Genomic DNA, 19,955 nt, shown 5'->3' on the forward strand with positions numbered 1-19,955 from the left:
TTTCACGTGCACGCTATTAATCTGTAGAACGTCTCTCACAGATCTGATCCTTCACCCAGGACAGACGGGTCGGACGCTTTTCCAAGCTCCCTCTATGTGATCTCAATTTCTTCCGGATGTCTTAACCCCTTAGTATCTTCCTCGGATATGAATTCTCCAAAACTCGTTCCAAGTTTAAATCCTCAAATATCAATCCTCCCCAACTAACGTAGTCTCAATCCTCATGGAAATATCTTAACCACTGGCATGATTTCAATTTCTCCCGAATTTCTTAACCACTTGCGTGGTCTCAATTCTCCCAGAATATTTTAATCACCCACGTAACCTCAATTCTCCCAAAACTTCTTGATCACGTTCCATGATCTCAGTTTTCCCAGAATATCTTAGTCACGATGATCACAGAGTCAGGCTCTCACTATGGTTTTCTCTTTTACCATTAAGGTTTCCTCAAATCTTTTAACCCAAATTTTCAAATTAAACCAAGTTCTCAAATTAAACTCTCATTTAAACACATTAAAATTCCCCTGAATTTTAAGTTTGTCTCTTACCAGAAGCGTCCCGTTGCCACCTTGGGTTCGTTTTCTCTGATTCCAGTGGTCGGACCCTCTGGACCCCCCTGAGCGGTCGGCCCTTCTCCCTCAATCCTGTCGGGGTAAGGCTGTGACTCTAAAGTCCAGGATGATCAGTCACCGTCCGCTCACGGGGTCCAGACGGCACATCCAAGGAATCCCACCATCTGACACCAAATTGTAAGGGCAAAATAATTAACTCCATCGCTTCACTGAATAAGAGACAAACATTAGCCAATTATAATTATAAAGGTTTATTTAATAAAAAAGTTTCTTGCAAGAAAGAGGCACGGTTGATGCAACCACAAGGCCACACCAAGCGTACACTGAAGTCATAACAGAAGTCACAATCTCTTATACTGTTGACAGCATCCTCCCCTCTCAGTACATTTCCATACAGGCCGTTGTTTAAGTCAGGATGCCACGTAGCCCATGTATAGCTCATAGTACACATATGTCATGTACTGCATACCTCACACCATGGGAAGGTAAACATATGGCTATACCAAGATTTGCATTTTGCCACAACAAACCGTAAGCACATAAATGAGTCAACATTTCACCAAAAAAACTGGTATCTTATGGTAAGCATACATTAATGGCATTCTACTATCATTTGAAAGATACTTTCATACTAGTACTATCATATCAAAAGTGTATTAAAGTGCAAATATAACATTACATTTAAATCATCACACTAAAGTTACAACTATTTAAACAGTTAATACTTTAATTACCAACAATACTAACTAAAATTGTAACTGATCCTCATATACCACCCACTCTGAATAATATAAGCATTAGCTCAATAATGCACGTAGGATGACATTTAAAAATGTTTGCGACTTACACAGATAAACTTTAAAAACAGTGTGGCTCAGGTGACCCATAATGTAGTCATCCCACATGTCACAACCTGTTACTATAGAAAAGTAACAGGGTTGACGGTAACAGGTTTAACAAATTCAAGCTAATTTGCTAATTGAATGCCACAAAAGCACATTGATTTCATTAAAGGTGCACTATTTTTGCCGTAAAATATCCAAAAACCACTAGGCCAGTGTTATTTTGTTCAGTTGAGTACTTACAATATCCCAAATGTTTCCAGCTATTTGTAAATTGTGAGAAAATTGCTATTTTAACCAAGGACCCGGGACGTGTCAGCATAGCGTTTGAGGGAGTCGCCTGTCAATTACGTCATATCTGCGTTACCTTCAGTTTTATTTGGCAGAAGCGCTTTTCTCTTAGCAATGTGAACATGTCATAGCAGCGGCGAGCGAACGCACAGAGTAATGTCATAACATCATTTTAAACACACTTAAATGTATCTAATATGATAAACAGAGCTGTATTACCGGAAAAGAGGAAATAGTGCAGGCGCCCAGCGACTGTGTCCCGTCATAATAAAACTCCCGGTGCTCGCGAGCCGTGTGTTTGTGTAACAATCGCTCCAGCAGCCGTGCTCAGCTCCACAACTCGGTCCTGCTCTGCCTCACTCTATAGTAATGTTAATAACCGCATCCATGAACATGATTTTTTCCCGAGTCCTATTTTCCACGGGCTGTGAGGTGAAAAACACATGTCCCAAGATGCTGCACTAAAATTTGGCGTCATCAAACTACGCCTTTGTTTTGAACAGGCGCCATCTAGCGGACAGAAAATTACATTGTGCACCTTTAAGTTAAATAAATAATAATTTAAATGTATCCTTTAAAATTGGTGACAGTTTTGACATTGACCCCACCTCAGTCAACCCTCATAAATCATCAAAAAAAGAACATTATAAAAGAGAGAAAAAAAACTGTTTTAGTGTTTTAGATGTTAGAATCATAGACTGTAAAAAAATAGGTTAGAATAATGATGAGAGATGATGTAACTTCTTGGAAGTGGTGTGACTGGAATGTACCATTATTTTAAAGGGGTTTTTGGGGAAGGTAACAGGAATGACATGGAATCAAGGGACACTGATAAAATGATTAAATGTATAAAAAAAGAAGTATACTTATGCCCAAACCCTAGCCTGACAAGCCAGACCCACATCAAGATGTTTGGTCAAGAAATTCACCATTGACAGGGCTCAATCCGAGGGGCGGGATAAACGTCTTTCAAACTCCCACTGCACGCGATAGGATAGCGGTACCACCAACCAGAGCAACGAAGGTGAAACAGCTTGTTGATAGATTAAACATTCACCGTATCCGGTCAGCAAAACTCCGAACACATCGTCCCTTTTTAAGAATGACTTCAGTGTCGTTCTTTGTTCTTTTCTCAGAGAAAAGCTTAACTCCAAGTCTTCCAGAGTCATGGTCAAAGCTGATTCGAAAGACCACCGTTCGCCAGTTTCTGTGTTTACTAGAAGCACGCAAACGCAACTCGGCTGTCGTCATTATGGCCCCGCCCACCGACTCTATACACGATGTGATTGGCCCGGCAAGAATTAGGGGAATACAGCTCAGAAGGGTATTGAGAGTTGCTAGACGACACTCGCGGGCAGATTAGATTTGCTGCCGCTAGGGTGTGTCTAGATTTCTAGGCTACCCAAACCCTGCTTAACAATGAGAATATACTTATAGCTATAAGCAAATGTAATTTTTGAATCATTTTCCCTTCAGTTTGCAAATTAAAGGAAGTGTATGTAAGATAGTGGCCAAAACTGGTACTGCAATCACTTTCCCCTCTCCCCCTCCCCCTGACTCGAGGTTTCTAAATAGGCTGCAGGATCCAGCAGGATCTTCAGGCCAAAACACAACATGTCAACACAATCATCAGTTGAGGGCTGCAACAACAACTTTTAAATGACAATATCCTAGCTGGACTACTGTTGTCAATGATATAAGTATTTGAAATTAACATGATTTCTTAATGTCTAGTGACATATCAGGGCAATTTTATGATTAATTGAAATACATTTCTTACAGTTCCTTTAAAAGTTCTGCTGAAAAAGAACAATCATATCGAGGGAAATGGCAAAAACCTTACCCTTATCATCTAAGAAGCCATTTTAATTACTTAAAATAATGTTTAATTGACTTTAATTTAATGTAATATTGAGGAAACAATGCATAGTATTATTTTGTTTTTAAATCACAAATGTATGTTGTTATAATAATTCTATGTCTGATTATTTCTTAGGGACAAAAAAGGCACAGATTTCGTGTAATGACCCATGTACTGTTATTGTAACTGGATTGTGTTTCTATTCTGTGTATCTGTTCAATAAAAAAGAAAAAGAAAAATAATCCTGAAAAAAAAAGAACCAGACTAATGGTCATACTTCCTGGTTATACTCGAGCTGCTGCGACAGCTGCTGGAGTTAGTTTACTGCTGCATGAACAGTTGAGAGATCTGCCACATGGTGTCAGTGTCTGACAGCACATAAAGGCTGCTGTTGAACTTGGGTTGTTAATTTAATACACTTTTGTACGAAATCAGTCTGAAACGTGCTGTTTTCATGCAGATCCATCATAGGGCAGGCTAGACGAGTAGATCTAGCTCACCACAGTATAGGCCTACAGCAGATCTTGATAATCATCAGGGAGGGTAAAGGGGGATTTGATAAAACTATTTTCCCTTAGTTTTAAAAGGAAAATATGTCGCCCCCACTGTAGGTCGCTTAAAAGCTAAATATAAAATGATCCTGCATGTTAACACGCAAAGTGGCTTGGAACTAGTTTTCTTAGCAGAGAAGAAAACGTGGCTTCATTGTTGTATAAGTTACTTAAGGTTATTATTTCTTTTTAGGCCTACTATTGTATAAAAACAATATTTCTCTCAGTCGTGCTGTTATTGGCTACTGAATGGCATCTAGGCTATCTATATGCCTGTTAGAGTCTTGCTTCAGTAGCCTACCACTCTTGCTCGTGTGATATTGCTTGATAGGCTACAGTCATTATCGGTTATTGTAAATAACTCTAATCCATCAGCTTTGCTGTTTCACGGAAATGCACTGATCCATCAGCCCAAGTGAAGGTGATTTGTTTGTACAGGCCTACTTTAATCCAGACTTTCTTACAGATGTCATGTCAGAAATAGTTTGCCACTTTCGTTTAATAGCCTACGCGAAACCCCTGTTTCTAAACATATCCAAACGGTTTAACAATATCATGCATATTTACCATCATACACAGTCACGCGGTTTCAGTAAACGTGATTAATGTTGAAATGGGGGCTGGTTTAAGGCTTATGGTGACTAATGGATCTTAAGCAGATGGATTGGTATAAATGCTCATGGTACAGCTCTACATGATTCACTTTTGACACAGCTCCTGGAAATCGAACACCTGTAGCCTACACGGCATTTAAACATTATTTATTTCATTAAAACGCAAAAAAAGATTTAAAACGCAGCCGAAATGTCAGTAGTGAGCGCACTGCCTTTCCTGAAGCCCATCCACATGAGAGCTCCGATCTCCCCTGGACGCCAACGCCGGCACACGCTCCCCGCCAGCGAGTTCCGCTCACTCAACACTGAGGACGCCATCAGTGTGTTCGAAATAGAGAGAGAGGGTGAGACAAAGCTACAACACTACTAGCCTATTATTATCGAAATGTGTTATTTTGATTAAGTTTTTTTTTCTTTCATTACTTTGTGCTTTTTTGCAATTTGTTTACAAATTCCATAGCCGACTCAGTGTTAAATTTTCTAAAATATGTTTTGATATGAATAGCCTACTAACTATACATTTGATTATTGATTACTATGTGATTTTAATATATATATATATATATATATATATATATATATATATATATATATATATATATATATATATATATATATATATATATATATATAATGTGTTATTTTCTCATCTTATCTCTCAGCTTTTATATCTGTGTCTGGTGAATGTCCTCTTCATCTGGATGAGGTCCGGCACTTCCTCACCCTCTGTCCTGAGCTTTCTTTGGGCTGGTTTGAACAGGGGAGGCTTGTTGCGTTTATCATTGGATCTCTCTGGGACCAGGACCGTCTTAGCAATGTAAGTTAACCTTTAAGACATGTATTCATTAGGCTAGAAACTATGATTTAAATTGTATTATTATTATTATTTATTCTTAACATCAAATTATGTTTCTTGTAATATGCATACATAATTAATTTTAGTTGTCTCTTAATAGGATGCATTGATCTTTCATAAGCCTCATGGGACTACTGTCCACATCCATGTGCTGGCAGTCCACCGGACCTTCCGCCAGCAGGGAAAAGGATCCATCCTGCTGTGGCGTTACTTGCAGTATTTGCGCTGTCTACCATATGTCCGCCGTGCCGTGCTCATGTGTGAGGACTTCCTGGTGCCCTTCTACCAGAAGTCTGGCTTTAAAGGGCAGGGTCCTTCTGAAATCACTGTAGGACCACTTACCTTCATCGAGATGTATTATCCTATACGGGGACATGCATTCATGCGTCGTAACAGTGGCTGTTAAGGGATCACTAGTTGTGTAGCTTTTTGGATCTCCAAAAGGCCAAAGTAGTAAAGCAGTGTGTTAAAGCAGCTTTTGGTTTTGGGCTAGATATCATGTAGTGGTATTTGTTTTGTGTTCACTTTTGTAAGACTTGGTCAGTGTAGTAAAAATGGTTAGACAAAAGAAAGAAAAAAGTTAAGGGAACAGTGATAGCTGAAATCTGTTATTATTATTTTAAATTCATCATGTCAAGCTAGGGAGTTTTTTTTCTTAATGTCAGGGTATCTAATATTTTATATTTATTATTGTTTTTGTTTTGATGGTATTTGTTATTATGCATTTCCCTAGATTTTATTTTTTTTAATTGCTCATGCACATTTTTAATTTCATGACAGATTTTTCTGTTGTGTTATGAGATCAAGGCTAGTTTTTGTGTTCAGTGTCTTGTTGCTGCTTTAGATGTGTATTTAATGGAAGTATTAAAATAGCATCAACTGAACACTTTCCCACTGTGATCTCTTATGGAGAAAAAAAAGCCACAAGAGATTATACATTGTTGGCTGGTATGTTTGTGAGTGCCAATGTGACAAATGTTTAATAGACATATATCTCATAAACATGAAAAAAAAAATTATATATATATATATAGGTTAAGCAACATTGAATTTATTGATTAGAATGACTTGTTACTTGCTTCAAAGCAAAGGATTGAATCATTAATGTTCTACAGTGTTGCAAAACGTGTCAAAATTTGAAATGTTTAAGACTGGTTTCCAATTTCGTTGCCTTTCCCTGTAGAAATCCACCACATATGCCTCCATAGTCTTGAATCAAGACATCCATGATTTTGTACATTTTGTAAGACAAAATAAATTAAATAAAGAATATATTTTTTCAGATTGTTTGCTCTTTTCCCTCTTTAGATAGTCCAAGTAATTGTGTAAATTCCTGTAGCATTCATATGATGAAGATTATGGTTTTAACAATGCTTTTATTTATTAAATAAGGCACAGAGAATTAGTCACATTTAAGGCAAAAAAAAAAAAAAAAAAATTCACAAACATATTGAAGAACAAAAATATAAACATGTTTAATGTAAAATAACATTCCAAAACGTATATGTATTATTATTATTTGAAGCACTAGTTATTTGGTCCACCTCTTATATTTTTACAAATACCTTCAACATAAAAATATTCCAGATTTTAAAATTGTCACACCTGTTCTTTTTTTAAATGCACAAGTGCCCTCAGTAAATGATGCATTGAATATCAATAAGAACAACAGTGGAATTTAACTTTATAATAAAAGGTGACAAAAGACCAAAACAATATGTTCTGCTCCAAGGGAATGCACACATGATTCAATGCATGCAGTGCATCAATTAACATTAATAGCTGGTTGTCAACAACAACTCCCCTTGTTCAATTCAAAAACAGGATTGCAAGACACATGTTGGCAATCCAGGAACAGAGAGTACAGGAAGCTTCAGTTTTCAACATTCAAACCCCTAGTGTGTTCATAAATGTAGAACTAAACGTTACTAGGTTTTCAGTTGTTTATATAGGAACAAAACTGAATGAGAATAAAGTATTCTTTTGAGTGTCACTGAAGTTTCAACATGAGGCTCATTATTCATAGCCAGTTCAGTGAATTTACTCTTTAATGTTTATTTAACTGCTCTGCTGTTGTTAATGCAAATACAAACAGCCAAAGTAACAGGAAATTAACCTGTGAATAAGAAAATAATATCTGGAAGTTAACCCGTAAAAATGAATATGTGAATGGCATTTTAGTTATTGTTAGTTTGAAGTTAGCTGCATAAAAAAAAGTTTCAAACGACATAAAAGTGGAGTATAAAGCTTTGGACTGACATTTTGTGTCCAATGTTTTAAGCTAAATGGATAGCAAGAGTACAGGCTTCAGTAACAACACATCATAGTTACAAAGGTGTTGAACTGCAAATTTATTATGACATTATTTGCGGTCTATCCCAAAAAAAAAAAAAATTTGAATGGGGATTCAGTTTCCTTTCCCTTGAAGTCCTTGTAGAAAGTTTAAGTCTACAAAGAACAAAGCTAGTGTACCACATGATCAATGTCATAACGTTCACAAAACTTGCTTGTAAAGGGCAAGCAGGTGAGATGCTCTAGCCAATGCCAGTTTATGGGGTAAATGTAGAACCAGACAATAAGTGAGGAAACCAAACCCACATAGACAAGCAGTGACAACAAAATAAGAGCTCGTTTGCGGTACTTGTCTAAGGTGCCAAACGAGACATAGGGTAGGAAAGTGAAGGACAGGAGAAGACCACTGAGGAAGCCAAAGATGTGAGCAATGTTGTCAATCCAGGGCAGAAGGCCACAGAAGAAAAGGACGAGAACAATGCCTAATAGCTTCAGGAAAGCCTTCCATGGCTTTTCCAACATCTGCCAGGCCTGAAACAGCTCCACAAAAAGACAGGCTAACAAACCGAACTGAGACCCTGCTGGACCAACCTATAGTAGAAGAGAAAGACCAAGTCATGTCAGTATAACAAAGGGTGAAAGGCACTTTATGCTAGTGATGCTGTAATCTTTCAAAACATTTTCAAGGGGACATCATATAAATGACCTTGTATAACTAAATATCTAAATCTTTAATAAAAAAAATAAAATAAAAAAAAATAAAAAAAACATTTAAAGGAAACATTTACCAAATCGTCCTCAGCATGTCACTCCAAAACCTCTGATTTCTGCTATTTATGTATATAAATATACAATGGTAAGGCTATTTCATGTCTTCTAAAAGCATAGCTCTGTTTAAAGAATTGTTTTGTTGTTGTTGTTTTTAATCTTTCCTTCAACATGTTCAGAATATTCAAAAACTTCAATGTTTGCATACATTTGGAAGCTTTGTAACTCAACACCATATAAGGCAAAGGAGGAGAAATAAACTGCACATAGATTTCACAGATTCTTGCATGTACATTACTGAGAATAGTTTGAACATGCAAAACTGTGAAAAGATACTTAAAACATATGTCCGGTTTCAAAGACAAGGCTTAAAAGCCTAGTCCAAGACTTGAAAAATATGTCAGTGCCATTGATACTGACCAGTAAGGTTTTTTCTTTTTCATTTCTAAAGCACATTTATAAAAGCTACTTAAATGTCCAATTCAAATATGGCTACTCCTGACATAATCTAAGGCTTGTCTCTGAAACCATGGTGAAACGAGCTATGGGCATCATTTTCTCACATAACATTATATAGTTTAAAAAAAAAAAAACATTATTGTACTGAAGAATTTTTATTTTATTTTTATTTTTTACATTCATCATCCTATTTCATTATACTGTATGGTATAGTAATTTATTCAAAAACACAATTTAAAATAACAATGTTGAACAATATGGTAAACAACAATATACTATAAACACACAAACTTCAACATAATACAATGTCATAAAACGTAAAAAAAAAAAAAAAAAAAGCATAACCACATTTATCTTTCAGTTTGATTAAAAGCTGGGGATAAAAGATGTTTTTTTGTTGTTGTTTTTTTTATAAATAAAAAATCTGATCAGAGACCTTGGGGGCTTGATATCAGAGAGGTAAGACTTCATGATTTAACAAAAACCAAGGAAAGATTTGACTTTGGCCAGAATCCTAGATTTAATAATAGTAATAATAAAAAGACAATAAAAACCTGGATATGACAACTAAATCTATTGATTGAAATTTTAAGAACCAGGGACCAACATCATTTTACAGCTTTTAAAGACATCCAAAAACATGTCTCCCTTATTTATTAATCTCACCAGATTCAGATCATCAGCTTGTTAGGAGAAAACTGAACTGAACATTAACTGAATTAAGTGTGTCAGATAAGATAAGATATACAGTACAAAATGTGCACAGCTGTAGGTCAAAATGTAGCACAGCTGTTTAGAGCAAGGGCTCTAAAGCATTATGATTTTTTTCTTAAACCATGATTTTATTTTTTATTTTTAAATAGACCCAAATGGTAGTATCTACAAAGAAAACCAAATGGGACAAGAATAGAATCTTGAGGGACCCCACAGTTGAGAAAAGCAGATATAGATGAAAATTCAACTCAACTAAAACATCTATTAAAGAGCAGCTCCTTGAAAATGCACAGACTGTTCAAGGTCAGAGATAATGCTATGAGAATGCTATTGTGGCATTCTATTGTGGCACTGAGGTCTAATATAAATCTTCATCACCCTAAATCAACATTAACAATAACTCATTAAGCACTTTTAAAAATGTAGTCTGCATTAATGTGCTCTAAACCCAGGAGGAACAACTTTTATTTTTAAAAGTTCTGTAATTGAATGCGAGCCTAAAATTTAAGAGAACTGTTGTAATAGAAGCACGGTTGAGAAAAGTATGTTTAATAACTAATTTTGAATTTAATGGAAGAAAAACAAAAAATAGGTTTCAACCAATGTGAAGCAGAGTAGAAGATGACTGTGGTAATATTTAGGTGAATCATCTTTTCAAAGACCAATGTTTAGACTTCCTGTTATATTGTCACAACAATGTTATCTCAGTAATGGAAATATTTCCGAAATTTCCCAATGGCCACTATTTAAGCCTTGTTATTATGTAAAGGGGTAGAAAAACAAAGCACTGATGTCAAGCAGGTGCATAAACAGTGAGTCACATAAACAAAGCTGGTCTGAATCTGAGAGCAGAAATACCTTCTTTTTTATGTTAATGCATGCCACTGCAGGGTCTAATATGAATCCATTTAGTCATTTTGAGCCATCAGAATGATGCAACCATTTTGTAGGATGAGAATGAAATGCTACCAAGTTACGAGGCAATATAATTTTGAATACACATACTGGCCCATTATAGGACATTTTAAGTGCAATTAAAAATAAAATCCTTCCAGTAAATTTAGATAGTGGAAGTATTTACCTGCATAATAAATCTAATCTTCAAATAAACTCAAGAGCTTTTATCTTTCTAACTGACTCTATTTGATTATATCCTCTTACTAACACCCCCCTTTTGGCAAATGGGCATAAATTACATTCATGTATGAGCAGACTTATTGCTGCTCTGAAGTCATTCTGAATAGACACATAACCAACATACATTTAGAAAGCCAACAATTGTAATTTTATAGTTCAAGACTTATTCAGACTGTTATTAATATAGAGATAAATAAGCTCAAACATAAAAACTAAAAAATGCATATATTAAGAATATATATATTTAAAATATATTGGAAATATTATGTAAATTAATAGTGAACTTATAACGACTATTAAACTGAAGACCCACATGTGGACATTTAAATTTCTAAGGATATTTCTAAACCTCTGTGAATAATTTCATTAGATCATGTCAGGTGAGTTTTTAGAGAAGGCTGATAAGATGCGTATTAAATATTTTATTGTCCATTTAAAAACCCACTTGTGGGCTATAATCTGGTGAGTAGAATTCATGAAAATTCATGTTCTATTGTTTCACTCAATGAACCTTTCACATCTCTGCCAGAATGAGACTTAATCTTCATTATTCTTTTGTTTGTATTCAGCCATTATTAGCCTTTTATCTGGCATTATGGCTTGTCCATCAACACCACTTTTACACCACTATACAATAATCCACATATTATCTGAAGCCTTTTTAGAAAACAAGCAAGCAAAAAAGTATTCTTGGGACTTTATGTGAATTCTTAGATTATCGAATAGAATAGGTCATGGTGCGACAGGTGCACTAGCGCTACAGTTAGCATCAAGCTACACAACACAATTTAAAAGATTAAAATTAAACTTTTACTCAAAACGTACTTTAAACCACAACTGAATGTTTGTGTTAACTTTCGCAGGGCTCCAGACTGCGACAAAAAACGTTGTATTTGTGGACAGAAATATTAAATTGTGAGTGATATTTTTTACTGAAATCGCCATTTGACCATTCTGTGATGAGTAGCCAATCACATCTTTTGTTGTGTTGGCGTAATAAAATGAGATGATGTGCAGCAAATTTACAGTGGAAAAACCTCACTGAGTCACTGAACATCAGAAACAAATGGATGTCATAACGGAAAATATCAGGCTTTTTCAAAGCCCTCATCTCTATCGAGCAACGACGCTGATGGAGGAGGTGTCAGCATTGGAGAGAGATCGAAAGCGAGCAGGGCTTGCAAAAACGCTAGCCCAATGTCCTGGGGCTATGGTATCTTCACTACGGGCTATTTTAAATGGGCTAGTGAATAAAATTCCTATCTTGTTTTGTATTGTTCTCTCTCTTCATTTGTTTTTATCAGGATGATTTTTCCGCAGTGAAATTTATCTGATGAATGTGTGTGCGTATGTGCATGTGTGTGAGTGTGAGTGTGTGTATGTGTTTGAGTGTGTTCATGATGAGCAGATCTCAGGTATATCCACGGGTCAGGTGGACCAAATAATAAAAAATTACATTGTAAGTAATTGCGGAAAGATGAAAGATAAAATAGTGTGTTGATTTTATTCAAGATTGGAAATCTAATTTTACATGCATCACTTTCGTTTCCAAAACCACTGTCTCTTCAGGGAAAACAAATCAAGGATAACATATGAGCACTTCCTAGTGGACAGTATTTAAAAAAAAAACACAAAGGAAAAATCCTACATAAGATATTTCTTAATAATTTAACAGTTTTTCCTAAAAAATATACACTAACTTAAAATAAATTATTCTGAGAATTTTCTGACATAATGATTGGAAACATTAACACTTTTAAAACTTTAGTTTTTTTCTTCAGGTAATAATTTGCAGAATTTACCAAATTAAAATTTTAGTCAAGTAACGTGGGAGCATTTTAGCGAAGTAGTCAGGTAACCTATGCGATACGTAACAGTAGTGAAGCACTTTATGTATACGACAATAAATTAATAAAGCCTATAACCCTACAGTGGAGAAAACTGTGAAAGTCACTGTGCGCGCGCGCGCGCGCGTGTGTGTGTGTGCGTGTGATTTAAAACGTTAAGAGGTGCATAGATTTAAGTTGGTGTTTTAGTTCTACACAGGCAAAAAAGACACACAAAAAACAAACAATTTTTACATAAACTGTTGTTTTCATGAGAAAGAATGAAAGGAGCTAAAAATTCAACACCAGCCATATAATTGCACATGAAAAATTAAAAAGCTTTTATTATTTTTATTTTTACTAAAAGCCTTAACAGACACTGTTCAGTGCAGCTTTGTGAACACAGACATGAATTCATATTCGTGTTGATATTCTATTCAAAATATTTTAAAAATACAGATTGAGTATTTTGCGATCCTGACATAATTTAAGAAATTAATGTCACTGCAACATTGTTTTATGAACAGTGGTCAAATATCAAAGCTGGAGTCTTTAATCTTTCTAATGATACTAAGTTTGTCCAGATCAAGTAAGAGTTTAACGTAGAGCAAATGACAATTATCTATGGATCTTTGCACCAATGTAAACCCTAATGTTGTATTTACTTAAACAAATCAAGTAATTTTAAATAAATATTACTAGTTTAGTCAAGAAACTCAAAAACATAAGTTAGTATAACTTATTAACCAACAAAACTAACACAATGATTTATTTCTCATCCACCCGCGATTGTATCACATGGCCCGCACCTGCACAATTGGTCGATATAAGCGTGAATTGCGAGCACGCGCCCACACACACACACCCATATCAAGAAAGAATTTCTGCCGACGGGCAAATGTTTTGGTAGCCCGTCTGGTACAGCCCCGGGACTAGTACTATTACATATTAAAAAAGACGTTTTACTCACAAAAGTTTGAAAAGTTTGTTGCACCATTCCTGTCGGATCCAATATAGAAGGCACAACATTGTGTCTGCAAATCCAGCACTTGAGACTTGTTTACAAATGATTCAGCAGTGAATATGATGCGAACACACGTACACAGTATCACACATTCCTAATATTATGATCTGAAGGAAGCTTATGCAGCGACTGTGTTCTTCTAAAATTATCTTGCTATTTTCTTCCACATTGTTATTGCTGATGGCTAGCGAGCCGATCAGCTCCATGAGTCGGTGAGCGGGGCTACTGAATTACACATTCTGTAGAGTTCTGTTTCGTCGCGCAATGACGTAAGGATGAAGCTCATGATCGTTTTCTGGGCCTGGGGTCTATAAAAGCTTTTCTTTGACTAAAAAGGAAGTTTTCAGCTCTGAAACTTTACAGGATAATCTTATATTATCATGACCTTTTATATATCAGAAGGGAAAGGGAAAGTTGATTTCTCAATTCATCAACCCTTTAAGATTTCAAGTTGTATGAACTCAAAATCATAACTAATTAAAATAGCTCACTCTGGTCTTGCTTTGATGTGATTGGCCATGCAAGGAGTTCTGTCTGGCAACAAGAGAATTAATTCACAGATTTTAATTTACATTTACAAAAGGCGGTCCTTTACGCCTTGTCTGTTGCTGATTCAAATCAAGATGGAGACTTGTCATCGTGTGCAATTTTAAATTTGATAAGTAAAAATTTGTAAGTTACCAAACCTAATAATATATGAACTTACTTATAACTAACCAGATTGAATTTATTTCTGTTTTAATGAAAATAATAGTGTCGTTTGAAGTCACCATGATGGTGATAAGTGATTGCTTTAGTTGGGCTCTTGACCCTTGACTGGGTAATATTAGTGGTTCTCTGGCTGCTTTGTATTTGTGAGACACATTTGTTATGGAAAAAAAAAAGTGAAGAGAAAACATCATCAAGTGATGTTATTTATTCATTGATCATGATAACATCATCATGTATTGGCAGAATCCCTGATCTCATGCAGAGTCTAATACTCTGGTTGTCGAAGTGGTTGTTATTAGTTTTGAAGTATTAATTAGAATACCCATGATATCCTCCACTTTTGTGGTAATTTAACAAAAAAAATGTATGTGCACAAAATGTTTAAATCTACAGCATTAGTTACACACACACAGAAATCAAGAATCCGCGTATGAATCTCTACAATGGTGACAATCTTTTTTTTGTTTTTGTTTTTTTTAGATAAACAGATAAACTCTGAACATAAAACAAGCTACAAAAACAGCAGAACAAAACAGCAAAAGTAAAAGCAAATACACTGTAAAAAAAGTTTTTGTTTTTTTGTTGGTTTAACTTAAAAAAGTAAGTTTATTGAAATTAAAAATTTGAGTTGATACAATGAGGGAAATTTGTTTAATAAATAGAAACTCAAAATATTATATCTAAACCACATAAATAATTAGATAAATCATGTAAATAGCACTATTTGGCATGTTTTACTGCGTCATCAGAAATAAAACACACACAATTACCCAATATGCTTACAAAATCTTTTAATAATATTTTAATGAAGGTTGTCGAATCTCAAATATTCATTGTATTAACTCAACATTTTAATCCCAATGAACTCAAAATTTTAAGGCAACCAGGTAACTTTTTTTCTGAATAATTTTTTACAGTGTAGTAAGAATAAACATTTTTTTGGTTACAATTCAGATATATAATTTATTCATGCCATAATGCATGTTGAGACCAATGGGGAAGTTTTGATTGGTAGTACACAGCATGGTGTACTGAACTTATGGTGTACCCAATTTGGTGAACTTAACAATTTAAGTACAGTGAACGTGAGCACCAAGTTAAGTGAACTTAAATACACAAGTTTTGGGAGACTCCATTACTCAACTGAATTGAGGGAACCAGTTTACTCAAATCAATTGAGTTAAATCAAATTTTTCAGTGTAAAGGGGATACATTTACCAAGCTTGTATTATATTTACTAGAACACAGAAATGTATCCAATCACATTTCCACTTATTTACAATACTTACAAAACTTAATTCAAAATATTTAACATACCATGTGTTTATGTTTCAACGATATGTGGCATATCTTAGAAATCTGGCCTATAGCCAGATCATACACAAATAAAACTATATATTAGTTCTCAATGTATCTCAATCTCAATATATTAGTTCCATGTTTTGGCAGTATGGATTATCAGAACCGGCAAATAGCAGCTCTAATGCATGCAGTGATGAAAATCCACTGCAGAAGCTACTTGTTGTGACCTGATTAGAATGACGTCAGGGCTGAAAAGGTTTGCTTGGGCAGATGGCTAATCTGAGATATATTACCTTTCCTTACCCTCTCTCTCTCTCTCCTCACACACGCGCACACACAAGCAGCGCCACACCTCTCACATAAATTCTCATACTCACTCGCAGCAGGATTCCATGCCCGTCACACTTTAGGGAGGAGCTCTATCGCAAAGGTTTCAGACAGGAGTGTGAGTAAGGTCAATGAGATTACATGAGAGCTGACCCAACCCCTTAAGAGTAACGTCCTTTGTCTACATGTTGCACTCAGATGTTAAGATCTGCTTATTTTTTTCAGAGGGCCACATGTAAACCGTAGGCTATTTGCTACTCCAATATATAAATAATTTTCTGTGATGATATTTTAGGAATTAAGTCTATATATGCAGAAGGTGCTTTTGAAAACGATGTGATGCACAATAACCTGGTTTCATACTATATTTAAATAGAGACAAGGAATGTGAGAGACATCTCAAAAAGTGCTGCTATGCTTAAGATTTATTTGGAGAACTTGAGTCTAACTTATGCACATTCTAAGATGACTGTAAACATTGATCTAGATCTTTTACAAGCAAAAGGGCAAACACTCCAGTTGCACTATTTTCATAGGTTTTCATAATAAAATATGTGTCCCTGGACCACAAAACCAGTCAAAAGTTTTTTGTTTTTTTTCTAATTAAGACTGAGATTCCTGAGTCAAAAAAAAAAATCTAAATATTGAGAAAATCGCCTTTAAAAAAAGTTGTCCAAAGGAAGTCCTTAGCAATTCATATTACTACTAATAATACATTTTTAATGTATTTACAGTAGGAAAATTTCAAAATATCTTCAATGAACATGATCTTTACTAAATATAATAAAAGAAAAGAAAATAAAAGAAAATTTTTGAATTTTGACCCATTAATGTATTGTTGGCTATTGTCACAAATATACACATGCAACTTATGACTGGATTTCTCGGTTATAAGTTTGGACAAATCCCATACTACAATCATACTACCAAGTTATCTCAACAATAAAAAAAGTCACATTTAAAAGGACTACTCCCTTGACCTCTCATTCCCTTTTACGAAATAAATGGAAATGGTTTGAAATATATGTTTGTCAATATTTACTAATGAATTTATTAAACATTACAATGATGAACAGATCATTATATCATGCAAATTAAAATGCTTACAAATGTCTTTAAACTTTAGGTCATATAAAGCACTTTTTATAAATGTAATCTTTAAAAAAAAGTTTATTTAAACATTATCTGGCATGCTCTCTCCCAGCTATTTGAATATATAATAATTAATGATCTGTTAAGCATTATATGTTTGTTAGTGGTTTATTAAGATTAGGTAAACCATCTGTCAAAATCGAGATTTTTAAAAAACATATCTATATCATGTATTGAAAGTTTAATGACATGTACACATTTCAATTTACATTAAATGTAACTTTGTGGTAATCTTTAATCAAAATCTGAAAAGTTACTTCCGGTCTGGAAACAGCATTCCTTTTCAGATGATGTCAGTTTGACGGCTTAGGTTTGAAAATGCTTAACCGCTCCCTTCCAACCGCAAGTCTGCTATGAATGCAAGATGGAGAGGAGGAGCCCTGAGGTAAAACCCTGCCCTCTATTCAATGTTCCGTTTCACTTGGAAACAGCACTGAAGAAAATTCACTTGCTATTTCCGGTTCACTGCTACTTTAAGCATTATATAAATGTTTGTTAAAGGGGGGGTGAAATGCTGTTTCATGCATACTGATCTTTTTACACTGTTAAAGACTTGGAATCCCATACTAAACATAGACAAAGTTTCAAAAGTTAAGGTGGACGTTTGATGGGAGTATTTCTTTGTCAAAAATACTACTTCCGGTTAGTCATAAGTTTCGGCAAGTTTTTTGAGATCATGCGTCCCCTTTGACGTTAATGGGGGCGGAATTTCCTTGTATGGGCCTTACGGACAATTCTACCGGAAGCGCGTGAGAGAGAGAGAGGGAGAGAGCGAAAGTAACAGGCTACGCCCATCAAAGCGCTGGCTTGTAGGATGCTAAACAGGTGATGTGCACATAACAATGTCACCAAAAAAGTGCGTTTTTGGTTGCCAGACCAAGACAGTCCTGCACAGATTCCCCAAAAACCCCGCGTTAAGGCAACAGTGGATGTAATTTGCTTTTCCGGATCAGCAACTGAGTTGCGCGAATGTTTATATCTGTTCGCTGCATTTCGGTACCGACTGTTTCATAAACAAGGCCCAGCTCGACACAGGATTTTCCGATCGCCTAATGCTGAAGGATGGAGCAGTCCCAACGTTAGTACCGCAGGCGGTGAGTAAGACTGCTTCAAATGTCTGTGTTTTTGCCAATGCCCATCAAGTAGCCCAAACATGATCACGTATAGTTAATTGATCAATGGAGCATGCGATGTGTAGTGCGTGTACATTTGTTTAGCTGGCCACTATATGTGTAACTTTGTTTGTGTATTGTAAAAGCACTCCAAACAACAATACACAAAGAGGGGGGAAATATGTTGAACTAAATAAGCACGCTTCTTCATTCAAATGCGCTACTATTCCGTGTCTTTCTATGTAAACACTAACTTAGCCTGCTGTGCAAAACCAGTCCGCTTACTGTCTACACAAACCACGCGTAAACACACAAACACACGTGCACAACTGCACTTCCCACATGTACACCTTCAAAGACAAAAATACGACGATATAATTCAAGTATAAATATGTAAATAACACAAGCCGCTAAGCATATTATATAGTTAGTGTATAACTTGTACCACATAGAGACGTCCTGCTCTAGTCGTTTTTGCTGCTGCTCCTGTTCAACTGCAGCCTCTGGGTCTGATTCCGGATCATAGATGTATGGCTGTATCTGATTAAAAGCCATATTTTTATTTTGAATAAAGTTTTTTTCCCGCTGTTAGGGATGACACAGCTTTACGACGCACTCGACTCAACACAATAGCAGCAGCGAGCACACGTCATTATTTAGCTCCGCTCACACGACACGCCCCCACCCGCTCGGCTTTTTTCGGAAAGACTCGGAACAGCGCATCTTTCTTATATAATTTTAAAAAAAATAAAGACTTTTCGGAGATATGCAGGATGCAATGCTACTCTATAGGTACTCAAGATTGACAAGACACTGACTGAAACTGAGTGTTTCACCCCCCCTTTAATGATTTATTAATGAAAGTTATTATATTGTTACCTACAAAGGAATTTGAAATGGGATGTTTGGAAGGATGTTTTATTTGGTTACTGTGATATTTGTTAGGTTATTTTTAATATCAGTCTATTTAAAAAGACCAAGACCTGGTTTCATAAACAGGGCTTAGATGGCCATATTTAAAGATATGCAAGTGTACGTTGCTTTCAGTTAAAACAGCTCAATAATGCATTTTAGTCTGGGACTATGCTTAAAGGGTTAGTTCACCCAAAAATGAAATTTCTTTCATTAATGACTCACCCCAATGTCGTTCCAAAAATAACAAAAAATACGACTTTATTCAGCATTGTCTTCTCTTCCGTGTTCCTCAAATAAAGATTCAAACGGTCATGAATCATGATTCGGATTGCGTGTCAAACTGGCAAACTGCTGAAATCCTGTGACATTGGTGATACAAATTACGAATCAATCTGCTGATTCACGACCGTTTGAATCTTTATTTGAGGTTTGAAAACAAACGCGGAAGAGAAGACAATACTGAATAAAGTCGTATTTTTTGTTATTTTTGGACCAAAATGTATTGTCGATGCTTTAAAAGAGTAACTAACCAACTGATGTCACATATGGACTACTTTGATGATGTTTTAATTACCTTCTGGAAGTGGACAGCAAGTGGGCATACACTTACATTCAAAGGACAAAAAACC

At 35.4% G+C, this 19,955-nt stretch overlaps 2 protein-coding genes across 7 annotated transcripts in view; one reads left to right on the forward strand and one right to left on the reverse strand.

The window, feature by feature from the left end:
- Nucleotides 1-4,428: 4,428 nt before the first annotated feature.
- Nucleotides 4,429-7,019, forward strand: aanat1 (arylalkylamine N-acetyltransferase 1). The gene is made up of 3 exons (XM_067459423.1): nt 4,429-5,075; nt 5,394-5,548; nt 5,688-7,019. Exons 1-3 carry the CDS (start codon nt 4,922-4,924, stop codon nt 5,991-5,993), a joined length of 615 nt encoding a protein of 204 aa, XP_067315524.1. The 5' UTR covers nt 4,429-4,921; the 3' UTR covers nt 5,994-7,019.
- An 18-nt stretch (nt 7,020-7,037) lies between these two features.
- The window catches only part of LOC137094128 (inactive rhomboid protein 2-like), a 103,088-nt gene continuing 90,170 nt past the window's right edge, over nt 7,038-19,955 (reverse strand). For all 6 annotated transcript variants that reach the window (XM_067459421.1, XM_067459422.1, XM_067459420.1 and 3 more), the window contains one exon: nt 7,038-8,470. In XM_067459421.1, the coding sequence (XP_067315522.1) occupies nt 8,051-8,470 (420 nt within the window). In that variant the 3' untranslated portion in view covers nt 7,038-8,050. The remainder of the gene's footprint in view (nt 8,471-19,955) is intronic.

This window comes from Pseudorasbora parva, chromosome 12 (assembly GCF_024679245.1).
Source record: "Pseudorasbora parva isolate DD20220531a chromosome 12, ASM2467924v1, whole genome shotgun sequence".
In the NCBI taxonomy this organism is placed as follows: Eukaryota; Metazoa; Chordata; class Actinopteri; order Cypriniformes; family Gobionidae; genus Pseudorasbora; species Pseudorasbora parva.

Bases quoted from the DNA above. Each gene is read 5' to 3' on its own strand.
- aanat1 (XM_067459423.1), top strand. From the start codon at position 4,922: ATGTCAGTAGTGAGCGCACTGCCTTTCCTGAAGCCCATCCACATGAGA. The intron at 5,076-5,393 runs GTGAGACAAAGC...CTTATCTCTCAG, and splicing joins GTTCGAAATAGAGAGAGAGG to CTTTTATATCTGTGTCTGGT. The intron at 5,549-5,687 runs GTAAGTTAACCT...GTCTCTTAATAG, and splicing joins ACCAGGACCGTCTTAGCAAT to GATGCATTGATCTTTCATAA.